General features: G+C 33.1%; 3 protein-coding genes across 3 annotated transcripts; all 3 read left to right on the top strand.

Annotated features, from left to right (window-relative positions):
- Nucleotides 1-2152: 2152 nt before the first annotated feature.
- Nucleotides 2153-5602, top strand: LOC131623365 (linoleate 9S-lipoxygenase-like). Its single transcript, XM_058894380.1, has 8 exons — nt 2153-2431; nt 2547-2833; nt 2943-3183; nt 3275-3499; nt 3605-3690; nt 3837-4249; nt 4335-4598; nt 4693-5602. The coding sequence occupies exons 1-8, from the start codon at nt 2224-2226 to the stop codon at nt 5447-5449; spliced, it is 2481 nt and encodes an 826-aa protein (XP_058750363.1). The 5' UTR covers nt 2153-2223; the 3' UTR covers nt 5450-5602.
- A 3651-nt stretch (nt 5603-9253) lies between these two features.
- Nucleotides 9254-13527, top strand: LOC131623363 (linoleate 9S-lipoxygenase-like). The gene is made up of 9 exons (XM_058894377.1): nt 9254-9543; nt 10261-10550; nt 10639-10879; nt 10975-11295; nt 11398-11483; nt 11598-11705; nt 11808-12112; nt 12203-12466; nt 12572-13527. Exons 1-9 carry the CDS (start codon nt 9315-9317, stop codon nt 13326-13328), a joined length of 2601 nt encoding a protein of 866 aa, XP_058750360.1. The 5' UTR covers nt 9254-9314; the 3' UTR covers nt 13329-13527.
- Nucleotides 13528-17341: 3814 nt separating this feature from the next.
- LOC131623362 (linoleate 9S-lipoxygenase-like) lies at nt 17342-21027 on the top strand. The gene is made up of 9 exons (XM_058894376.1): nt 17342-17624; nt 17869-18155; nt 18233-18473; nt 18571-18891; nt 18999-19084; nt 19173-19280; nt 19386-19690; nt 19774-20037; nt 20118-21027. The coding sequence occupies exons 1-9, from the start codon at nt 17393-17395 to the stop codon at nt 20872-20874; spliced, it is 2601 nt and encodes an 866-aa protein (XP_058750359.1). The 5' UTR covers nt 17342-17392; the 3' UTR covers nt 20875-21027.
- Nucleotides 21028-21235: the final 208 nt, after the last annotated feature.

Here is a 21235-nt window from a genome sequence, read left to right as displayed (position 1 = left end):
AAGCCGGTTTTGTAGGGTTGAGTTAGGCCCAACCACATTTCTTAACATAATTATTACTAAATTAGTCTTTGTTTATTTTTTTTATACAGAAAAAATTCCTCTTTGTTTATAATTTTTTTAAATAAATTAATAATAATATACTAATATAACATATGGTTAAAAAAATAATAAACATCTGAGTTTTGCATAGGTCCTAGGTTCAAATGATGAAATGATATCTCTAATTAAGTTTAGAGAAATCTCTTACTATCTCATTCAAATATTCTTGGATAAATTCTACTTAAACTTAATACATATACTTTTACATTAAGTGAGCTTATATAGTCTACATTAATTGAATAAATCCTGGACATTTATTTTTTCTTCCTTTAAAATATTAATGCACTTAGAGATAGGAGTGACAAAATGAATTTCACTCTGTAGACATGTTTGTTTTGTCTGTATTTTTTCACAAAACAGATTAAAATTTTAGGTGTGCATTCTCTAATACGCATGTCCCTCATTATTTCATTTTTTACGAGATTTTACGGAAGAGAACATTAATAAGAATTTTTGCAATTTTTAGTCTTTAAAGGCATAAGACTTGCATGCTCCACTATGTCCCGTCCTTATTTTTTTTTGGGATGAACTAAGATTTAGGACTACATCTTTAACTTTAACTATGCTTGTCTCGTTTTTTTTGGTAAAATTTTATAAAACAAAAATAAACAGAATGGACATGTTCATTTGTCACCCTACTTAATGACATAGTAGAACTTCACAACACGTTATTAATGGAATTTTTCGTAATATTTTTCATTGATAATCTGACTGCTATGTATATTAATTTATTGAAATGGGCTTGAAAAGTTGGGAATTAAAATATAAGACTCCACATTATTCTCTCTTTAATCATTTAAGTTTAATTGCAATTTTGGTATATTTATTATCTATTTTTATCCACAATTTTAAAATCTGAAATTTTAGCTCTTTTATTTTGATTTTTTTGAGAATTTTAGTCCCTCTGCAAATCTGAATGTAATTTTTAATGACATAAAGCTTATATTGATGACATGTTCAACATAAATCTTAAATAAAAATATTTTTTTTAACAGTTCATTGCTGAATTGGCGCTAACACGTCATCAATATGAGTGTCATGTCATTAAAATTTTCCTTCGGATTTGCAGGGGGATTAAACTCCTCAAACAATTGAATAAATGGACTAAAACTCGAGATTTTAAAGTGGAGGGATCTAAAAAATGGATAATAGGAAGACCAAAATTGCAATTAAACAAACATCATACCATTTAACTCAAGAGATCTTAGAGTCTCCCTTAACACAACCTAAAAGAAACCTTCTTTAAATTTGAACTATTTTCCTCCAAATTGTTACAAACATTTTTTTAAATAAGACTTATATTGATTCACTACTTATTGATCAAAGGGAGTGTTATAAATAAGGATTATAAATTTTTATTAAGATATAACTTCTATATTAATTCTCTACTTATTACACATGTCTCATAAATAAGACTATATTAAGAAATAACACAATACACTCTATTGATTAATATTATTTTGTTTATGTTTATAACATTATAGTTGCTTAGAATCGATAGTATTACAACTACGATTGTGCTTTAAAGCATTATTATAACACTATTGCAGGCAAAAGAAAACGTTATCAAGTTCTTTTCTAATATATAGTGCTTTGAGACAAAGAAAAATCGAATATACTTAAATGATATCAAGTTTGGAGAACCATAATTTTGACCGTTCCCCTTCAAACTCCGTCCGTGAAGTAATAAAATGACATAAAAATTTCATTTCAATTACAGAATCTTTTAGCTTTTGTATAGCACAAACTAAACTCCAAAAGTAGTAATATTGAACGTGCTTCAATCGAAATAATGCATGTAGTTAATTAGTGTGAAAACGTTATTAACAATAGGGCAAACAGAATAACACCAAAATTGTCACATATAACAATCAAAATAATCTTGAAAATATTATCATGTTATATTTTTGGATCATATATGTATTATTATTTAATACACCACGAGATAATCACCCAAAATATGAAATATTTGTTAATTATTTAATCAAATTTTTTTTTTATCTTGTGATCCCAAATTACTATAAATAGTAAGTACCCTCCATGGTAACAAGACACAAACTTTTCTTTCATTTGCTAAATATAGTATAAACACATTTGTTTGAGAAGCAAAGTTAACCAGTTAAGATGACTACATTACTTAAAGGAATTGTGGTGTTGGTGCAAAAGAATTCGTTTCACTTTAACCCTCACGCAGCAGCTCAAAGCTTTGGCGGTTTCATAGAAACTGTTATCGATGGTCCAGATGACATCGATGACTCTGTACTTGATACCGCCGAATCTTTCTTAGGACTGTCCGTGGCTCTCAGATTGATCAGTGCTACGAGGGCTGATGGTATTAACTTTCTTATTTCACTATATAACACTAATGAACAATTTTAATATTTTTTTTTATATATAAAACTTTATGTAATGGTGACTAGTTAATTTAAGTTTTGACATTTTGATAGGAAATGGGCAGGGAATAGTTGGAAAGCAAACATTTTTGGAAGGTGTTCTCACTTCCATACCAACGTTGGAAGACAAACAATCTGCTTATAGTATTCATTTTGAATGGGACCATAACATGGGAGTTCCAGGAGCTTTTTATATAGAGAATTTTAAGCAAGATGAATTCTTCCTTGTGAGTTTGACACTTGAAGATGTTCCAAAACATGGAACCTTAAACTTTGTTTGCAACTCATGGATTTACAGTGTCGCAAAGTATGAAACTAACAGAATATTCTTTACCAACAAGGTAAGATATAAACTCGTCTCTCAAATTATTGTAGCATTAGTATGTAGCTTTTTAATTTATTAATCATGTTTTCCAAATATTTGACATATAACTGGTTAAAATCATATAGACATACCTTCCAAATGAAATACCCTATCCGTTAGTGTATTATGTACATGAAGAATTGAAAGCTTTAAGAGGATATGGAACTGGAGAGCGCAAGGTATGGGAAAGAATATATGATTATGATGTCTACAATGATTTGGGTGAGCCGGACAAAGGTGCTTCCTGGGCTCGTCCAATTCTTGGGGGACCAGGATCCTTGCCTTACCCTCGAAGGGGAAGAACGGGAAGGAAAGCAACCGAAACAGGTTAGGCTCCAAATATTTATTCTACTTATGATACTAAAGATTTTAGTATTGTTGCTAAAGATCATACTTTTGTTATTATATATATGAGCAGATCCAAAGAGTGAGAGTCGAACTGACTATTTCTACATACCTAGAGATGAATTACTTGGCCACGTGGAATCTTCAGACTTTCTTGTTGACATATTCAAATTAGTCTCTCGAAATACCATACCTGAGATAAGATCTTTGGATCTACCTGAGTTTAACACCTTTGAAGACGTGCTCTCTCTTTTCTATGGTGAATCGAGTAAATTTTCGGTGCCAAAAGTGATTCAAGGTATATTAGTCACAAATTCATAGTCCTAGCAATATATTTTATTATATACAGAATCATATAAACAAAACTCATGAACTTTTTTTGTTAACTTCTTACTATATGCAGTGGATCATTCTGCATGGATGACTGATGAGGAATTTGCAAGAGAGATGATTGCTGGCGTAAATCCAATGGTCATCAGAAAAATTTCGGTAATAACTCGTAAAAGTTAAATATTTTAAATCAAGTACAAAAGAAATAAAAAAAAAAAAAGATCGACTACCATGTTCACTTTCATGCTATATTTATAATTGGTAATTAACCTTGTTGCTTAATGCTTACTGTATATTTAATGTAGGAGTTTCCACCAGAGAGCAAGGTAGATAGGCAACTCTTTGGTGATAATACCACCACAATAACCAAGGAACACTTGGAGCCAAACATGGATGGGGTCAATGTGGAACAAGCTATACAAAACAATAGATTGTATATACTTGATCATTACGATTCAATATTTCCATTTTTGAGGAAAATAAATGAAACTGGGGCCAAGGCATATGCTTCCAGGACCATTCTTTTTTTGCAAGATGATGGAACTTTGAAGCCATTGGCCATTGAACTAAGTCTTCCACATCCTAAAGGCGATATTTTTGGTTCTGTTAGTAATGTTTACTTGCCCGCAACTGAAGGTGTTGAAGCTTCAATTTGGCTCCTTGCCAAAGCTTACGTTGTTGTAAATGACGCGTGTTATCACCAACTTATCAGCCATTGGTATGAATTTCAGTAATCATTTTTATACAATCAAGTACTATAGTTGATCTATCTATGAGTAATTTCTTATCTACATGTGTTACAGGTTGAACACTCATGCTGTTGTTGAGCCATTCATCATAGCAACTAACAGACATCTTAGTGTGGTTCATCCTATTCAAAAACTATTACTTCCACACTACCGTAACACGATGAACATAAATGCCAGTGCACGAGATACTTTGATCAGTGCAGGGGGCATTATAGAGTCAACATACTTGTTGGGAAGGTATACTATGGAAATGTCTGCTGTTGTCTACAAAGATTGGGTTTTCACTGAAGCAGGACTACCTAGTGATCTAATCAAAAGGTAATTAAACTTACAAAATATTACAACCTGGTTTAGCCTATTTTCAAAAACAAAGTGATCTAAAAAAAATCTATCTTCCTTGCTTGTCATTCAGAGGAGTAGCTGTTGAGGATCCGTATTCTCCACACGGTCTTCGCCTTTTGATAAAGGACTACCCTTATGCTTCTGATGGACTAGAGATATGGGGTGCTATTAAGTCATGGGTTGAAGAATATGTGAATTTTTACTACAAGTCAGATGAAACTGTTGTACATGATTCCCAACTCCATGCATTTTGGAAAGAACTTGTAGAAGTGGGTCATGGTGACTTGAAGCATGCAACATGGTGGTTTAAAATGCACACGCGTGCAGAATTGATTGAAGCTTGTACCATCCTCATATGGATTGCTTCATCACTTCATGCATCGGTTAACTTTGGACAATATCCTTACGGAGGATACATCGTTAACCGACCAACTAAAAGCCGAAGATTCATGCCTGAGGAAGGATCTCCTGAATATGATGAACTTGCTAAGGACTACGAGAAGGCGTATTTGAGTACAATCACACCACAGGCTGAAACCATTTGGAACATGACCGTTATTGAGGTATTGTCAACGCATGTTACTGATGAGCAATACCTCGGACAGAGAATCGAAGGTGATCTTTGGACTTCTGATTCACAGCCAATAGAGGCCTACAAGAGGTTTGGAACAAAGTTGGCTGAAATTGAGAAAAAACTCATTGAAAAGAACAATGACGAGTCATTAAGAAACCGATATGGGCCGGTGAAGATGCCATACACTATACTTTATCCTACTAGTGAACCAGGATTGACCTTTAGAGGCATTCCTAACAGTGTCTCCATCTAAAAAGTGTCATGGTTGTTGTATAGTTGCTATGAATAATCGGTGTGAAGGAATTCAATTTCCTCACCCCCTATGTATGATCATGTTTTTATGCATGTTTGTTTGATTTCTCTAATGTCTTTCATCAATAAAAGCTACTATGTTTGTACCTTGTTATGTGATGGACTTTCTATATCAAGTGCAAACTTTATAATTTGTCAAAATAAATTATGAACATTGAGGCTTATACAAAGCTTCAAATATGAAATATGGCATCACTTGCATCACCGACTGTGTTATTAATATATATACTACATTTTAAGAATCATACATCAACCAATAAGACAAAAAAATTATTGGATATTTAAGATGAAAGTGCTATAAAGAATTTTTTATGAAGACATGCAGAAGAAAAAACCTGAGAAGTTGAGATGGGACGATCTGGATACCAATGTTCAGGTTTGAAGTTGCAACATTCATCTCTTATATCATGTGTCAACCATAATTTATCTATTCCATCTTCAATTCCTTGCAATTTAACTCTCCAAGCCCCAAATCCAAACCCTAACCTAATTTCCCCCAATTTTACTATGTGCACTTTTAATATGTCAAATCCAATTTGTATAAGACTCATACAAATACCATATTTATTAAATGGAGACAGATAGCGAAAAACTAGTATCCGTACCTATTATTATCCCTACTCTCAATTTATTTGGTCAATAAAACTTTTTTTGTTACTAACAAAATGAGTGGCATTTAATATGGGAAATAGTTTTTGTATAAGAATTTACATCAAGGACGGTCCGATTCTATCCATGTGCAAGAAAGTGCTACGGCATAGGGCTGAGATTTCAAATTTTTAAAAGGTTTAATTTTTTCATAAATAATAATCAAAATAAATAAAATATTATAATAAAAATTCAATAAATCAAAAAAATGATATAATGAAAACTCAATACATACAAAATTGAGATAGTCAAAACTCAAAATAATTATAATTAAATATATTATTGATTAATACATAAATATAATTTTTATGTATTTTTTAATTATTATAATTCTATTTATATTTTAAATTTGATCACATTTTTAAAATTAAAACGGAACCTCTGTATTGATTGGACCGGCCGTGAATTACATATTACCTATATACCAAGATGAAAATTACATTATTACCATATAAGATTCTTTTTACATTTTTTTTTGTATAAAGGAGGGCCTAAGTCCAAGAAAAAGAAAAACTACACCAACACAGATCTAGAGAACCAGTTACCCCTTTGATCTTTATTCCTCAAGCCAATAAGGAGCCTCAATAAAGACTTTATAATCACACCCCAACACTTTACCATTAGCAGCCAATTGATGAGCACAACCATTCACTTCCCGAAAGACATGAGAGATCTCCACCTTCTCCATCTTCTCCATCTCCATATGAATACGACGCACTAGGCTACAACGAATCCGCTTATCTATAGAGTTACACAAATCAGCAGCTTTCTTTGAGATTCTTTTTACATTGTTAAAGTGTCTCGAGACAATAATGATAACCACATAGTCTTTGTTCAACTTGCTATTTATTTTTAGTTCCAATATTTATATTGTAAATACTATTAAATGAAAAAAACGTGTGCCATCTAAATATGATTATAGGAATAATAAACAGTCACCAATCTTATCCTTATCGTAACTTCAATGCATACTGATACAGGTAAGAACCTAACAAATAGAGGTGAAAATAAGTTAAATTTTGTCGAACTAAATTTTATAATATCAACAATAAAAATAACTAAGCGCTAAATATGAGATCTGGTATATGATAAATTATTATTAGATTTAAACCTAAAGTTGTTGAACGGTTGGTATATCCTATCACTATTCTATTGTTAGTATATTTAGGATTTGTTTACATAATTGACTTATTTAAATCTATTTATTGATATAAATTGTATAGTGTTGTTTGGAAGATTTATTAAAATAGTTTTCTTTTTTAAAAAATAATAAATTATTTATTATAAAAAGTTCTCCAAAATAATTTAATTTTTTTATAGTATATATAAAAGTAATTTTAATCTATTTTATTTTTATTAAAAAACAATTTATATAAGTTTATAAGTTTATTTATAAATTTTTTTTTGTTATAAGTTGTAAATAAGTTGTTTATTCAAGTAAATTTTTTGAATTATATTAAAAGTATTTAAATTCTTTGGAGAATGGTGAATCATCATAATTAAGAAGTGACGTTTTAGAATGCGTGGATCGACGATGATACATAAAAGACTATATCTGAAGTGGAGAAAGATTTTTCAACCACCTTCTTGGATGCTACTGCTCATGCTCGATTGGTTTATGGTAGAGATCTTTATTGAGGTCAAAACAAGTTTTTTTCACAAAAACGTGGGAATCAAAAGTCGATACCCGCATACGACGTCACTGTTTTGTTCTAGAACAAAAAATAGAGTGAGATGCAGAAGCTGCTGCGAAGTAGAGCTTTCGATGCGCGGAGCAAGGACTTTTCTGTTCTGGAACCAATAATAGAGTGAGATGGAGAAGCTATGATGGAGTGCTATTAAATGAATGAAAAAAAGTGTTATTTTTTATTTTTTCAGTTAATTATTTTAGTGTGTTCTTTCTTTTTGTAACTCAAAAATTTGGTTCGTTTTTCAACAATGATTTAACTCATTTTTCAATGACGACTTTTAGTCTATAATATCAATTTTGCTTACAAAATTTATATTTTTAGTGTTGTTTGTTTTTCTTCGTTGTTCAAGTTTTTGTCTCGTCATTTGTAATTTTTTATTTTTGATATAAAAAACAACACATATATTTAAAAAAAATCAAAATGTACTATTAGTTTTAAAATTTTGAGATGATTGACATAGTTTTTTTTTTTTGTTTAGGGTTTTTGTCAGCGTCATTTGTAATTTTTTTTAATATAAAAACACATGTTTATTTAGAAATATTAAAAAATACTATTTGTTTTAAATTTTTATGATGATTAACATAGTTTAATAAACTTAAATTATTAACAAAATATATAATTGAAATCAAATATAAATATAGTATAATAGTAGTAGTGATAAAAATATTGTTCAAGTAAATCAATAGTTTTTTTAATAATATATAATTTGATTATTTTTTTAAATATTAATATTTTCAATTTAAAAATAATTACTCAGATCTAAACTTGGCCTGGATTAGAGTTTAGGTCATTTGTGATTTGAGGTAATTTCTCAATTAATCTTTTAAAATTATGAATGATTTATTAAAAGAGAAAATGGGTGATACACTGATCGTGTAAAAAAGTTTTACACTGTCAACCAATCACGACCATGAATCAGGATAAATCAAATTGTAATTTTTAAAAAGTTTATATGACATAGCAAAATGATTTGTTTCTATTGAATGATAGTGTAAAAATTTTTTTTACAGTGCACCATTTTTAACCTCTTATTAAAATGATGACATTTTGGATAATATATTTTATGTCAAAATAAACTTTTAAAAAATATTTCGTCAATATATTTTTACATATTTAACACATATTGACAACCTTGTGTCATTTTGAACGTTCCGATCTCTATTATTAATACAATAAATACAGGGGACCATAAGCCAACGCTACACATATAACAACCAAATTAAATAACATAATCATGCAATGGATATATCATTATTTTATTTGCCACGAGATAATCATCCCAAAATTAAAAAATACACATAATATGTGACTCAACGTGTATTTTCACATGTTACTAATCATGGAAACAAAAAATATTATTTTTCTTCACATCCCAACCACTATAAATAGTAAGCACTCCCATAGTTACAAGACACACAAGCTTTTCTTTGATTTGTCAAAGATAGAGTAAGCACAAAATTAATCAAAATGGCTTCGTTTTTGTTTGGTAAGGGTTCAAAACTGAAGGGAACTGTGATTTTGATGCAAAAGAATGTGTTGGACATTAATGAGCTCACTGCAGCTCAAAGCCCTAGTGGTATTATCGGTGGTGCTCTCGGTACTATCGGTAGTATCACAGGCTCTATAATTGATACTGCCACCTCTTTCTTGGGTCGTTCGGTCGCTCTGAGGTTGATCAGTGGTACCAGTGCCGATGGTAATACCTTCTTTCACTTAATATGTTGTGTTACTTAACATGAAAGAGTACTTGTGTTTTTTTTTAATTTTTAAATTTAATATTTTTTATTATTATGAGAAGACAAGTGTACTCATTTGATTGGTCAAAATGATGAAATGTTTATGATATTTGGTGTAACAAATGGTTTGGACTTTCTGTTTGCTGTCTATCTATAAATGGATCTACTTAGACGGAGGGATGCATATTCTCACCTCAACATTTTTATATATAACATCTACTACTATTATAAGTTTAAAAAAATGTTATTACCTTTCAATAACATTTTTTAATATAACATATCAACATCTTGATATCTTCAATAACATCTATTAAAATAACATCAACATCTATTAAAATAACAATGATATCTTCAATAACATCTATTAAAATAACATGATATCTTTATAGTTTTAAATTATTTTTATCAAATAATTAAACAAGTATCTTTATTTCTCATTAAAGTACTATAGAAAATTTATTTATATCAACACAATTGTAGATAAATGTTATTTATATTTATGGTTCTTTTGATTGTCTTTAAGAGCTTAAATTAGTATATGTCTATATTGGATCCTTCAGTCCATTAAGATTGACCTTACTTTTCTCTTCTATGTTTATCATTGAAATAACTATAACATGTTACTATTTGAGTATCATAATTAGTGAAACTAAAATTCAATTCTGACATTTTTATAGCAAGTGGAAAGGGAAAAGTGTCAAAAGAGGCATACTTGGAAGGTCTTCTTACCTCCATACCAACCTTGGGAGACAAGCAATCTGCTTTCAGCATTCATTTTGAATGGGACAGTAACATGGGAATTCCAGGAGCTTTTTACATTGATAATTTCATGCAAGGTGGTGAATTCTTCCTTGTGAGTTTGACACTTGATGATGTTCCAAATGTTGGAAGCATCAAATTTGTTTGTAACTCATGGGTTTACAATTCTAAAAAGTACAAAACCGACCGCATTTTCTTCGCCAACAAGGTATTGAATAAGACATAATTTTTTTCTTTGATGTAGTTTTTAAAAATAAAATTAAGCTCACAACTCTTAATCTCCGGAATTTATGTAGACGTATCTTCCAAGTGATACTCCGGCTCCATTAGTGTACTATAGACAAGAAGAACTGAAGACTTTAAGAGGAGATGGAACTGGAGAGCGTAAAGAATGGGATAGAATATATGATTACGATGTTTACAATGATTTGGGAGCTCCTGACCAAAAAGCTACCTTGGCTCGTCCGGTTCTCGGGGGATCAAGCACTTTGCCTTATCCTCGAAGGGGAAGAACCGGCCGAAAGAAAACTATAAAAGGTTAAACCCAAGCACTCGCGTATTTTTTCTTTGAATTCTTTTGTAGTATTATATTGTTGCTAAACTATATTTTGTTGTTATATATATGTGAATAGATCCCAAGAGTGAGAGTCGAAGTGACAGTGTGTATCTTCCAAGAGATGAATCATTTGGTCATGTGAAATCTTCGGACTTTCTTATTTACATACTCAAATCAGCATCTCAAAATATCGTACCTCAGTTGAGATCTGTAGTTACATTACAACTCAATAACCCGGAGTTTAACACCTTTCAAGATGTGCGCTCGCTTTATGATGGTGGAATTAAGCTTCCTACTGATATACTAAGCAAGATTAGTCCAATACCATTGTTCAAGGAACTCTTCCGATCTGATGGCGAATCAGCCCTTAAATTTCCACCACCAAAAGTGATTCAAGGTATGTATTAGTCACAATTCTCTATCATAGATAACAATATATATAGTTATATTCTAATTCAAAGAAATATGATGAATCTTTTGAATTTTTTAATATGATTAGTGGATCATTCTGCATGGATGACTGATGAGGAATTTGCAAGAGAGATGATTGCCGGAGTGAATCCTCACATCATCAAAAAAGTTCAGGTAAACTTAGTGCTTAATATCTGTTAATAAATTTCTGGTAATCAAAGACTAATATGTATAATTTTCATGCAATGTTTATAACTTTTTATCAACATCATTGCTTGGTTAATGTAGAGTTTTCCAATAAAGAGCAACTTAGACAGCCAACTCTATGGTGATAACACCAGCATAATAACTGCAGAACACTTGGAGCCCAACTTGGGTGGAGTCAGTGTCGGAGAGGTAACTAATGACACAATTCTACATTATTTGAAAGATTGGTTCTATAATTTTTATTGAAAAATTAAAATCAACAACATTGCTAAATTTTATCTTGTGGAACAGGCTTACCAAACGAACAGATTGTTCGTACTGGATCACCATGATCCATTATTCCCATATTTGAGGAAAATAAATGCAACTGAGACGAAGGCATATGCTACAAGAACTGTCCTTTTCTTGCAAGATAATGGAACTTTGAAGCCATTGGCCATTGAGTTGAGTACACCACATCCGGACGGTGATAGTTTTGGTCCTGTTAGTAAGGTTTACTTGCCTGCAGGTGAAGGTGTAGAAGCTTCAATTTGGCTCCTTGCAAAGGCTTTCGTTGTTGTAAATGACTCATGCTATCACCAACTTGTTAGCCACTGGTATGAGCTTCATTAATGATTTTTATACAATCAAACATAACGTATCTATGTATGAGCAATTGCATGAACATCTATCTACATGTGTGACAGGTTGAACACCCATGCTGTTGTTGAGCCATTCATCATAGCAACAAACAGACATCTCAGTGTGGTTCACCCTATTTATAAGCTCTTACTTCCACATTACCGTGACACAATGAACATCAATGCACTTGCTAGAAATGTCTTGGTGAATGCTGAGGGTATTATAGAGTCAACATTCTTGTGGGGAAATTATGCTATGGAAATGTCTGCTGTTGTTTACAAGGATTGGGTTTTCACTGACCAAGGACTACCTAATGATCTCATCAAAAGGTAACCTTACTGAATATTCTATCTTAGGTCTATCTGTTTGTTAATAAGATCTTAGAAATATATATTTTTTGTATACTAATGTTAACTTTCTTGCATGTTATTTAGAGGAGTGGCTGTTGAGGATCCATCTGCTCCATACGGTCTTCGCCTTCTCATAGAGGACTACCCTTATGCTTCTGATGGATTAGAGATATGGGCTGCCATTAAGGCATGGGTTGAAGAATATGTGAATTTCTACTACAAATCAGATGGAGCTATTGCACAAGATGCCGAACTCCAAGCATTCTGGAAAGAACTTGTAGAAGTGGGTCATGGTGACTTGAAGAATGCTACTTGGTGGTTTAAGATGCAAACTCGTAAGGAGTTGATTGAAGCATGCACCATCCTCATATGGATCGCTTCAGCACTTCATGCAGCTGTTAATTTTGGACAATATCCATATGGAGGATACATCCTTAACCGACCAACTAAGAGCAGGAGATTCATGCCTGAGAAGGGAACCTCTGAGTATGACGATCTTGCTAAGAACTACGAGAAGGCGTATTTGAGGACAATCACACCAAAGAATGACACTCTTACTGACTTGACCATTATAGAGGTCTTGTCAAGGCATGCTTCGGATGAGCAATACCTCGGAGAGAGAAGTGAAGGCGATGATTGGACTTCTGATACACAACCAAAAGAGGCTTTCAAGAGGTTTGGAAAGAAGTTGGCTGAAATTGAACAAAAACTCACTCAAAGGAACAATGATGAGACACTAAGAAACAGGTATGGGCCAGTGAAGATGCCATATACTCTTCTTTATCCTTCTAGTGAGGAAGGATTGACTTGCAGAGGCATTCCCAACAGTATCTCCATCTAAAAAGGGTCATGGATATTATGTTGCTGCTTTGAATAAGAGATGAGAAGGAGTTCAGTTTTCTCAATCTAGTCATGTTATTATGTATGTTTGTTTCACTGTTTTAATATTTTATTTACATCAAATAAGAACTACTATGTCTGTTCTGTAACTTCTGTTGCACTTGTATGATATCAAATGCACTTTTAATGATTTTATGTCATGAATCTTGCACTATATATAATATATCTACTATCTATTATCTATATAACAACAAAGTATATAAAGTTGTAGAAGAAGTGAAGAAATAGAGTTAAATGTGGACTTTCTCACTGTTTTAGAAGAAGTGAAGAAATAGAGTTGTAGAGAAAAAAGAAGCAAGACGCGATACTTATGTTTTTACACGGTAAAGAGTAAGCCGTTACGCGTTAGTCCCTATTTTTAAGGACATACTCAAATATTTTTAAGTGTATAAATATTTAAATTTATACATATTAACTTTTAGATATTAATATTAGAGATTAAGTTAATATTAAGAGGTTAAGTGTAAAACGGAGTCCTCGGTGGAATAGAGTTGTTCGGTGAGCGGTGCAATAATGATTAGTTACAGTGAATTTGAGCTGAGGGAATTGACCTGTAAGATTAACACTCCAACGACCAAGTCAGAGAGAGAATGCAAAGTGAAGTGAGAGTGAGAGTAAATTAAATACCTGAGAATGACACACCTTTCTCTTTATATATTGTGGGCGATTAAAAAAACCTGTAAGGGATACGATGCACTATGCGGACAGTCTTCTAATTGACACACGTGCCTAATTTGTATCAATAATGATTTTCCTTTTGTCCTAGGTCCCTCAAGTGTCTTTGGCGAATTTTCGAGAGAATGTGGACCATTAGTGATGCATTTCTCGCTTCACAATATAGGATATTGTTTGGCTTTCCATAATGGGCATACTTATAAGAACTTTCTAGCATGCCACTTTCCTCTTTTTGTCATCTGTGGGTTTTAGTAGATTCTTCTTCTTCTTCTTCTCCCTTGCTTGTGGATTTCCTCTTCACTGTCAAACTTCTTACACAGGTCTTCGTTTCAAGTCTATTTGCATGATTCCCTCAGCAGATGCATTTCCACCTTCGTTTCTTTTTTAAGGAAATATTTGAGTTTCTTATTTCCCTCTTCGTTGTTTCCCTTCTCTAGGGTTTCATACATTCTTGCTTAGTCCTCAATTAATTTCATTAATCTGGGCGTATTTTGACAGGAAGTGGTGGATTCAAGTTTGAACTCGTTTTAAGTTACTTTTTTAATCTTGCCCTTCCTTCTAATGGAGTTCATCACTATGGTGGTAGCACCAACCATGAGAAATAAGGCAATGAGAGATATTTCAGCAGATTTGGTAGACCAAGAGATGTTGGATACTACATCTGTCTTCGCTCGTAGGGACGGTACGAATCGTGTTTTTAGTGAAGTTAGGTCCTCATTAGATTGAGGGGGTGCTCCCTCCGGGTGAGGATAAGAGGATATGCAATAAATATGACAAATGTGTCATTCCTATTCACGAGTGCCTATTCTATTTAATCGAATTTGTCTTCCATTCAACGACTTTGAAGTTGGCGTCTTGAACCACTTGATAATGGATCCTTCTCAATTACACCTGATGAGCTGACATATGTTAAGGTCTTCCATAATCGATATGAGTACAAGAAAAGTATGCTGACCTTGGGGCTCTTCTTCTACCTCTTCAAGGCCCAACACAGATCGAATCATCATGAGCATGGCCAAGGCTTAATTTCTTTAAGAGAGTTAGGAATAGTGCATATGATACTTGAGCCATTTTTCAATTTGAGTTGTCAAATGGTTGATGTTGTGAGCCTGATAAGATGATGAAGAGGAGGATCCTTGAATAAGGGTCAGTAATGCTTAATGCTGGTTAGGTGTGAATGCCAAATTGCCTTGAACTTGCTCATTATCTCTATTAAAATCACTTTGAGATGCATCTGTTTTGTCAAGAATAACTGCATAATGATTAATTATGCCATCTTGCTTCCAACGGAGTGGATAACTATGCTTTTTGAAGAAAGAATCAATTGTGTGGTTGGTCATGTCGCAATGAATGCATATTCTGGAACCTTGACCTCTTCCTCCAAATGATCTGCCACCTCAAATGCCTCTTCCACGAGAATTGCCACTAGGTTTGGATGCATTATTCTGAGGTTGGTTGAGATTAGGAAAGGCTAATACCTTTGATTAATCAAGAGGTAAAATAGCTTATCTTTCTTGTTGAACAAGAAGAGAGTAAACTCGACAGATGGTTGGAAGGGGTTCCATCAACATGATTTGAGATCTCACAGCTGAATATTAATCATTCAAACTTTTAAGGAATCTGATAACTTGATCACCATCTTTGTAAGCACGAATCTTGATAACAGCTTGGCAAGTAATGTCACATGAACATTCAGGAATTGGACAAAAGTTGTCCTATTCTTGCCACAATTTCTTAAGTTTGGACTAGTAAGAAGATATAGATGAATCACCTTGTTTCAGGTGGCATATTTCTTCTTAAAGATCTGAAGTTTTGAATATATCACCTTGATAAAAATGATCTCTCTATTTATTCCAAATTTCAGCTGCAATATCCATCCATAACACACATTGAGCTATATCTGATTCAGCAGAATTGTGAATCCATGACATAATCATGGTGCTGCACTGATCCCAAGCAACAAAGTTGTGATCTTCATCCAGTGGTCGAGGCAAACTGCCATTGATGAAGTGACACTTATTCCTAAATCTTAGAGCCATTGTCATGAATCTTGACCTAGAATGATAATTTTTGGTCGAAAGCAAAGGAGAAACAAGAACCAATGCTGAATTTTCCTTGGGGTGCATGAAATAAGGATTGAGAGTATCAGTTTGATAACCTTTGTTATTAGCATTTGATGGAGGTCTGCCATTGATGCTGCTTGCGCAGCTTGCAACAGACATGGTTAATAGGAAAAAATCTGAAGAGAATCGATAGAGAGAAGAATGGAAAAACGAGATGAAAAACAAGGATGATGAGATGAGTTAATTGAGTGCAGCGGTTGAAGCTTGATCACATGTTAATGATACCATGTTAAGAATCAAGATGAGCATATGGAAATGCAAAAAAAAAAAAAACTGAATGTAAAAGAAAAAAAATGTTGTAGAGTTCTATTACTCATCATGATCTTTGTATACAAGAGAAGTAGCTTACTTATATAACAAGCTATGTCTAACTAACTTGAACATTCATCTAACTACTTGATAAATAACTAACTAGAAGTTAGTTATAATTCAGCTAATTTATCTTATGAACTAGTTAGTTTACATCAATCTCTTCATTATCATTAATAGTAATCCTTAGAAGATCGGTCATCCTTTACCTTTATGCCCAGCGACTAAGCGAACATAATTATAATCATAATCACTGAATATTAGATAGATTAAAGTATATTCAATATATTTACCATATCAATTTTATTAATAAAATTTTACAAGAACTAAAAAAAACGATGGAGATCAAAAACAAATCAGAGTACATTTGCATGAACTGAAAACAAAACCAAAAAAACAATATATTTATAAGATGAAATGTATATTCAACCCGCATTTTATATTTTTAGTTCATCTATAGAGTTATAAGGATAAACAAATTAGTACTAAAATTTCACCAATAAAAGATTGGAGATTCTCATTTAAGGTAAGAATAAGTAACTTTTGTAATGCTTACAAGTAAGAATCTAATTATCTAATTAAAACAAGAATCTAATTATCTAATATAAACAAGTAAGAATCTAATTAGCTTCTCATTAGATCGTCTCATTTCACCAATAAAACATTGGAAGTTGGAAGGTCTCATTTCACAAATAGTAACTTGCAATGCATACAAGCAAGAATCTATCTTTCACATGTTATGGATATCTTTCACATGTTATTAATTATCAAATAAAAAAATATCACTTTTCTTCATACCCCAACCACTATAAATAGCAAGCACCCCCCACGGTTACAAGACACACAAGCTTTTCTTTGATAGTGTAACACAATTGTTTGAGAAACATCATTATTAATCATGTTTCCTTCATTATTGTTCGGTAGAGGCCAAAAACTGAAGGGGACTGTGGTGTTGATGCAAAAGAATGTTTTGGACATCAATGCCCTCACTGCAGCTCAAAGCCCCACCGGTATCATCGGTGGTGCCCTTGGCGCTATTGGTAGTATCACCGGCTCTATACTTGATACTGCCACCTCTTTCTTGGGACGTTCAGTCGCTCTCAAGTTGATCAGTCGTACCAGTGCCGATGGTAAAAACTTATTTTCTTCACTATATACAACATACTCTATTAGTCTTATTTAATAAAAAAACTATACAAATTAATTATTTTTTTAACATAAATTTTATTAATTATTTGTTCAACTGAATTAACTACATTTTATATAATATAGCATGTGTCATAGAGTGTAAAAAAAAGAGATGCATGTGAGACATTTTCCATTTAAGAATCATTAGTAGTGAAACTAAAAATTAAATTTTTGACATTTTTCTAGCAAGTGGAAAAGGAAGAGTGTCAAACCCGGCATTCTTGGAAGGTCTTGTTACCTCCATACCAACACTGGGAGACAAACAATGTGCATTCAGTATTTACTTTGATTGGGACAGTAACTTGGGAATTCCAGGAGCTTTTTACATTGATAATTTCATGCAAGGTGAATTCTTCCTTGTGAGTTTGACACTTGAAGATGTTCCAAATCATGGAACCATCAACTTTGTTTGCAACTCATGGATTTACAATTATAGAAAGTATAGAACTGGACGCATCTTCTTTGCCAACAAGGTAAGGATAAATTTTTTATATCTTATATAGCTTGTTAAATTTCTGACTCGCAACCTTAATCTCGTAAATTTGCATAGACATATCTTCCAAGTGAAACTCCGGCTCCATTAGTGTACTACAGACAAGAAGAGTTAAAGACTTTAAGAGGATTTGGAACTGGAGAACGTAAAGAATGGGAAAGAATATATGATTATGATGTCTACAATGACTTGGGAGCTCCTGACAAAAAAGCTACCTTGGCTCGTCCAGTTCTTGGAGGATCAAATGCCTTGCCTTACCCTCGAAGAGGAAGAACCGGCCGAAAACCAACTAGGAAAGGTTAACCTCCAAAGACTAGTAACTTTTCTTTCAATTCTTTTGCAGAAATATTTTGATTTTTTTGCGAAAACATACTTTGGGTTATATATGTGAACAGATCCTAAGAGTGAGAGTCGAAGTGACATTGTTTATCTTCCAAGAGATGAATCATTTGGTCATGTGAAGTCGTCAGACTTTCTTGTTTACATACTCAAATCAGCATCTCAAAATATCATACCTCAATTGAAATCTGTAGTTACATTACAACTCAATAACCCTGAGTTTAACACGTTTGAAGACGTGCGCTCGCTTTATGATGGTGGAATTAAGCTTCCTACTGAGATACTAAGCCAGATTAGTCCAATACCATTGTTCAAGGAACTCTTCCGATCTGACGGTGAATCTGCACTTAAATTTCCACCACCAAAAGTGGTTCAAGGCAAGTATTATTCATAATTTCCGATCATAGATAGCAATATATTTAATTATATGCTAAATTATATAAATACATATGATGTATCTGTTAAATGTTTTTATCATGAGAAGTGGATCATTCTGCATGGATGACTGATGAGGAATTCGCAAGGGAGATGATTGCTGGTGTCAATCCACACATCATCAAAAAACTTCAGGTAAATTTAATCAGAGACAAATATGTCTAAATTTCATGTCATGTTTATAATGGTTAACTAACCTCATTACTTGGTTCATTTGATGTAGAATTTTCCACCAAAGAGCAGTTTAGATAGCCAACTCTATGGTGATAACACCAGTACAATAACCAAAGAACACTTGGAGCCAAACATGGGCGGAGTCACCGTAGAAGGGGTAATTGGTGACACAATTCAATATTCATTGAAAAAAATAAGTTCTATTATTTTTATTTAATAATTAAAAATCAACAACACTGGAAAATTGTATCTTGTGGAACAGGCTATCCAAACCAACAGATTGTACATACTTGATCACCATGATCCATTATTTCCATATTTGAGAAAAATAAATGCAACTGATACAAAGGCATATGCTACAAGGACCATCCTTTTCTTGCAAGATGATGGAACTTTGAAGCCATTGGCCATTGAACTGAGTACTCCACATCCCGACGGTGATAGTTTTGGTCCTGTTAGTAAAATTTACCTGCCTGCAAGTGAAGGTGTTGAAGCTTCAGTTTGGCTCCTGGCCAAGGCTTTTGTTATCGTAAATGACTCGTGTTATCACCAACTTGTTAGCCATTGGTATGAATTTCGGTTATAATATTTATAAAATCAAATATAATTTATCTATCTATAACATATTTATGAATACATGTTTGTTACAGGTTGAACACTCATGCTGTTGTTGAGCCATTCATCATAGCAACAAATAGGCATCTTAGTGTGGTTCACCCTATTCATAAACTTTTACTTCCACATTACCGTGACACAATGAACATCAATGCACTTGCTAGAAATGTGTTGGTGAATGCTGAGGGTATTATAGAATCAACATTCTTGTGGGGAAATTATGCTATGGAAATGTCTGCTGTTGTTTACAAGGATTGGGTTTTCACTGACCAAGGACTACCTAATGATCTAATCAAAAGGTAACCTCACCAAACATTATATCTCATTTTTTAGAAATATTGTTTGCGTGTTAATGTTATCTTTCTTGTATGTTATCTAGAGGAGTGGCTGTTGAGGATCCATCTGCTCCATACGGTCTTCGCCTTCTAATAGAGGACTACCCTTATGCTTCTGATGGACTAGAGATTTGGGCTGCTATTGAGACATGGGTTGAGGAATATGTGAATTTCTACTACAAATCAGATGGAGCTATTGCACAAGATTCTGAACTCCAAGCATTTTGGAAAGAAGTTGTAGAGGTGGGTCATGGCGACTTGAAGAATGCTACATGGTGGTTTAAGATGCAAACTCGTAAGGAGTTGATCGAAGCATGCACTATCCTCATATGGATAGCTTCAGCACTTCATGCCGCTGTAAATTTTGGACAGTATCCGTATGGAGGATACATCCTTAACCGGCCAACTAAGAGCAGGAGATTCATGCCTGAGAAAGGAACCCCTGAGTATGATGAGCTTTCTAAGAACTACGAGAAGGCGTATTTGAGGACAATCACACCAAAGAAGGATACTCTTACTGACCTGACCATTATAGAGATCCTGTCAAGGCATGCTTCTGATGAGCAATACCTTGGAGAGAGAATTGAAGGTGATGTTTGGACTTGTGATTCACAACCAAAAGAGGCTTTCAAGAGGTTTGGAAAGAAGTTGGCTGAGATTGAGCAAAAACTCACTCAAAGGAACAAAGATGAAAAGCTAAGGAATAGGTATGGGCCTGTGGAGATGCCTTACACTTTGCTTTATCCTTCTAGTGCGGAAGGATTGACTTGCCGAGGAATCCCCAATAGTATCTCTATCTAAAGAGATTGATATGGTTTGTTGTGTTTCTGCTTTGAATAACAGATGAGAAGGAATTCAGTTCCCTCAATCTAGTAATGTTATTGTGTGTGTTTGTTTGATTGTTTTAATGTTTTACTTTACATCAATAAGAACCATTGTGTCTGTTGTACCTTATACCATTCTAAGACATGTAAATATGTAATATTATATGCACATGAACCTTGTTGTATATTAATACTACTCATATTTCACCTTAAAATATAATACTAGTATATTATTGAGTTTAAGTTGTGTTTTGGTAAAACAAGTTAAAATTGTACATGAAGGGTTTTCATCAAATGCTTTTTCTTATCAAACATCAACCATGCATTGATTCTGTAAA

This window comes from Vicia villosa, unplaced genomic scaffold, assembly GCF_029867415.1.
Source record: "Vicia villosa cultivar HV-30 ecotype Madison, WI unplaced genomic scaffold, Vvil1.0 ctg.000060F_1_1, whole genome shotgun sequence".
Classification (NCBI taxonomy): Eukaryota; Viridiplantae; Streptophyta; class Magnoliopsida; order Fabales; family Fabaceae; genus Vicia; species Vicia villosa.
This window is presented reverse-complemented; position numbering and strand designations above follow the sequence as displayed.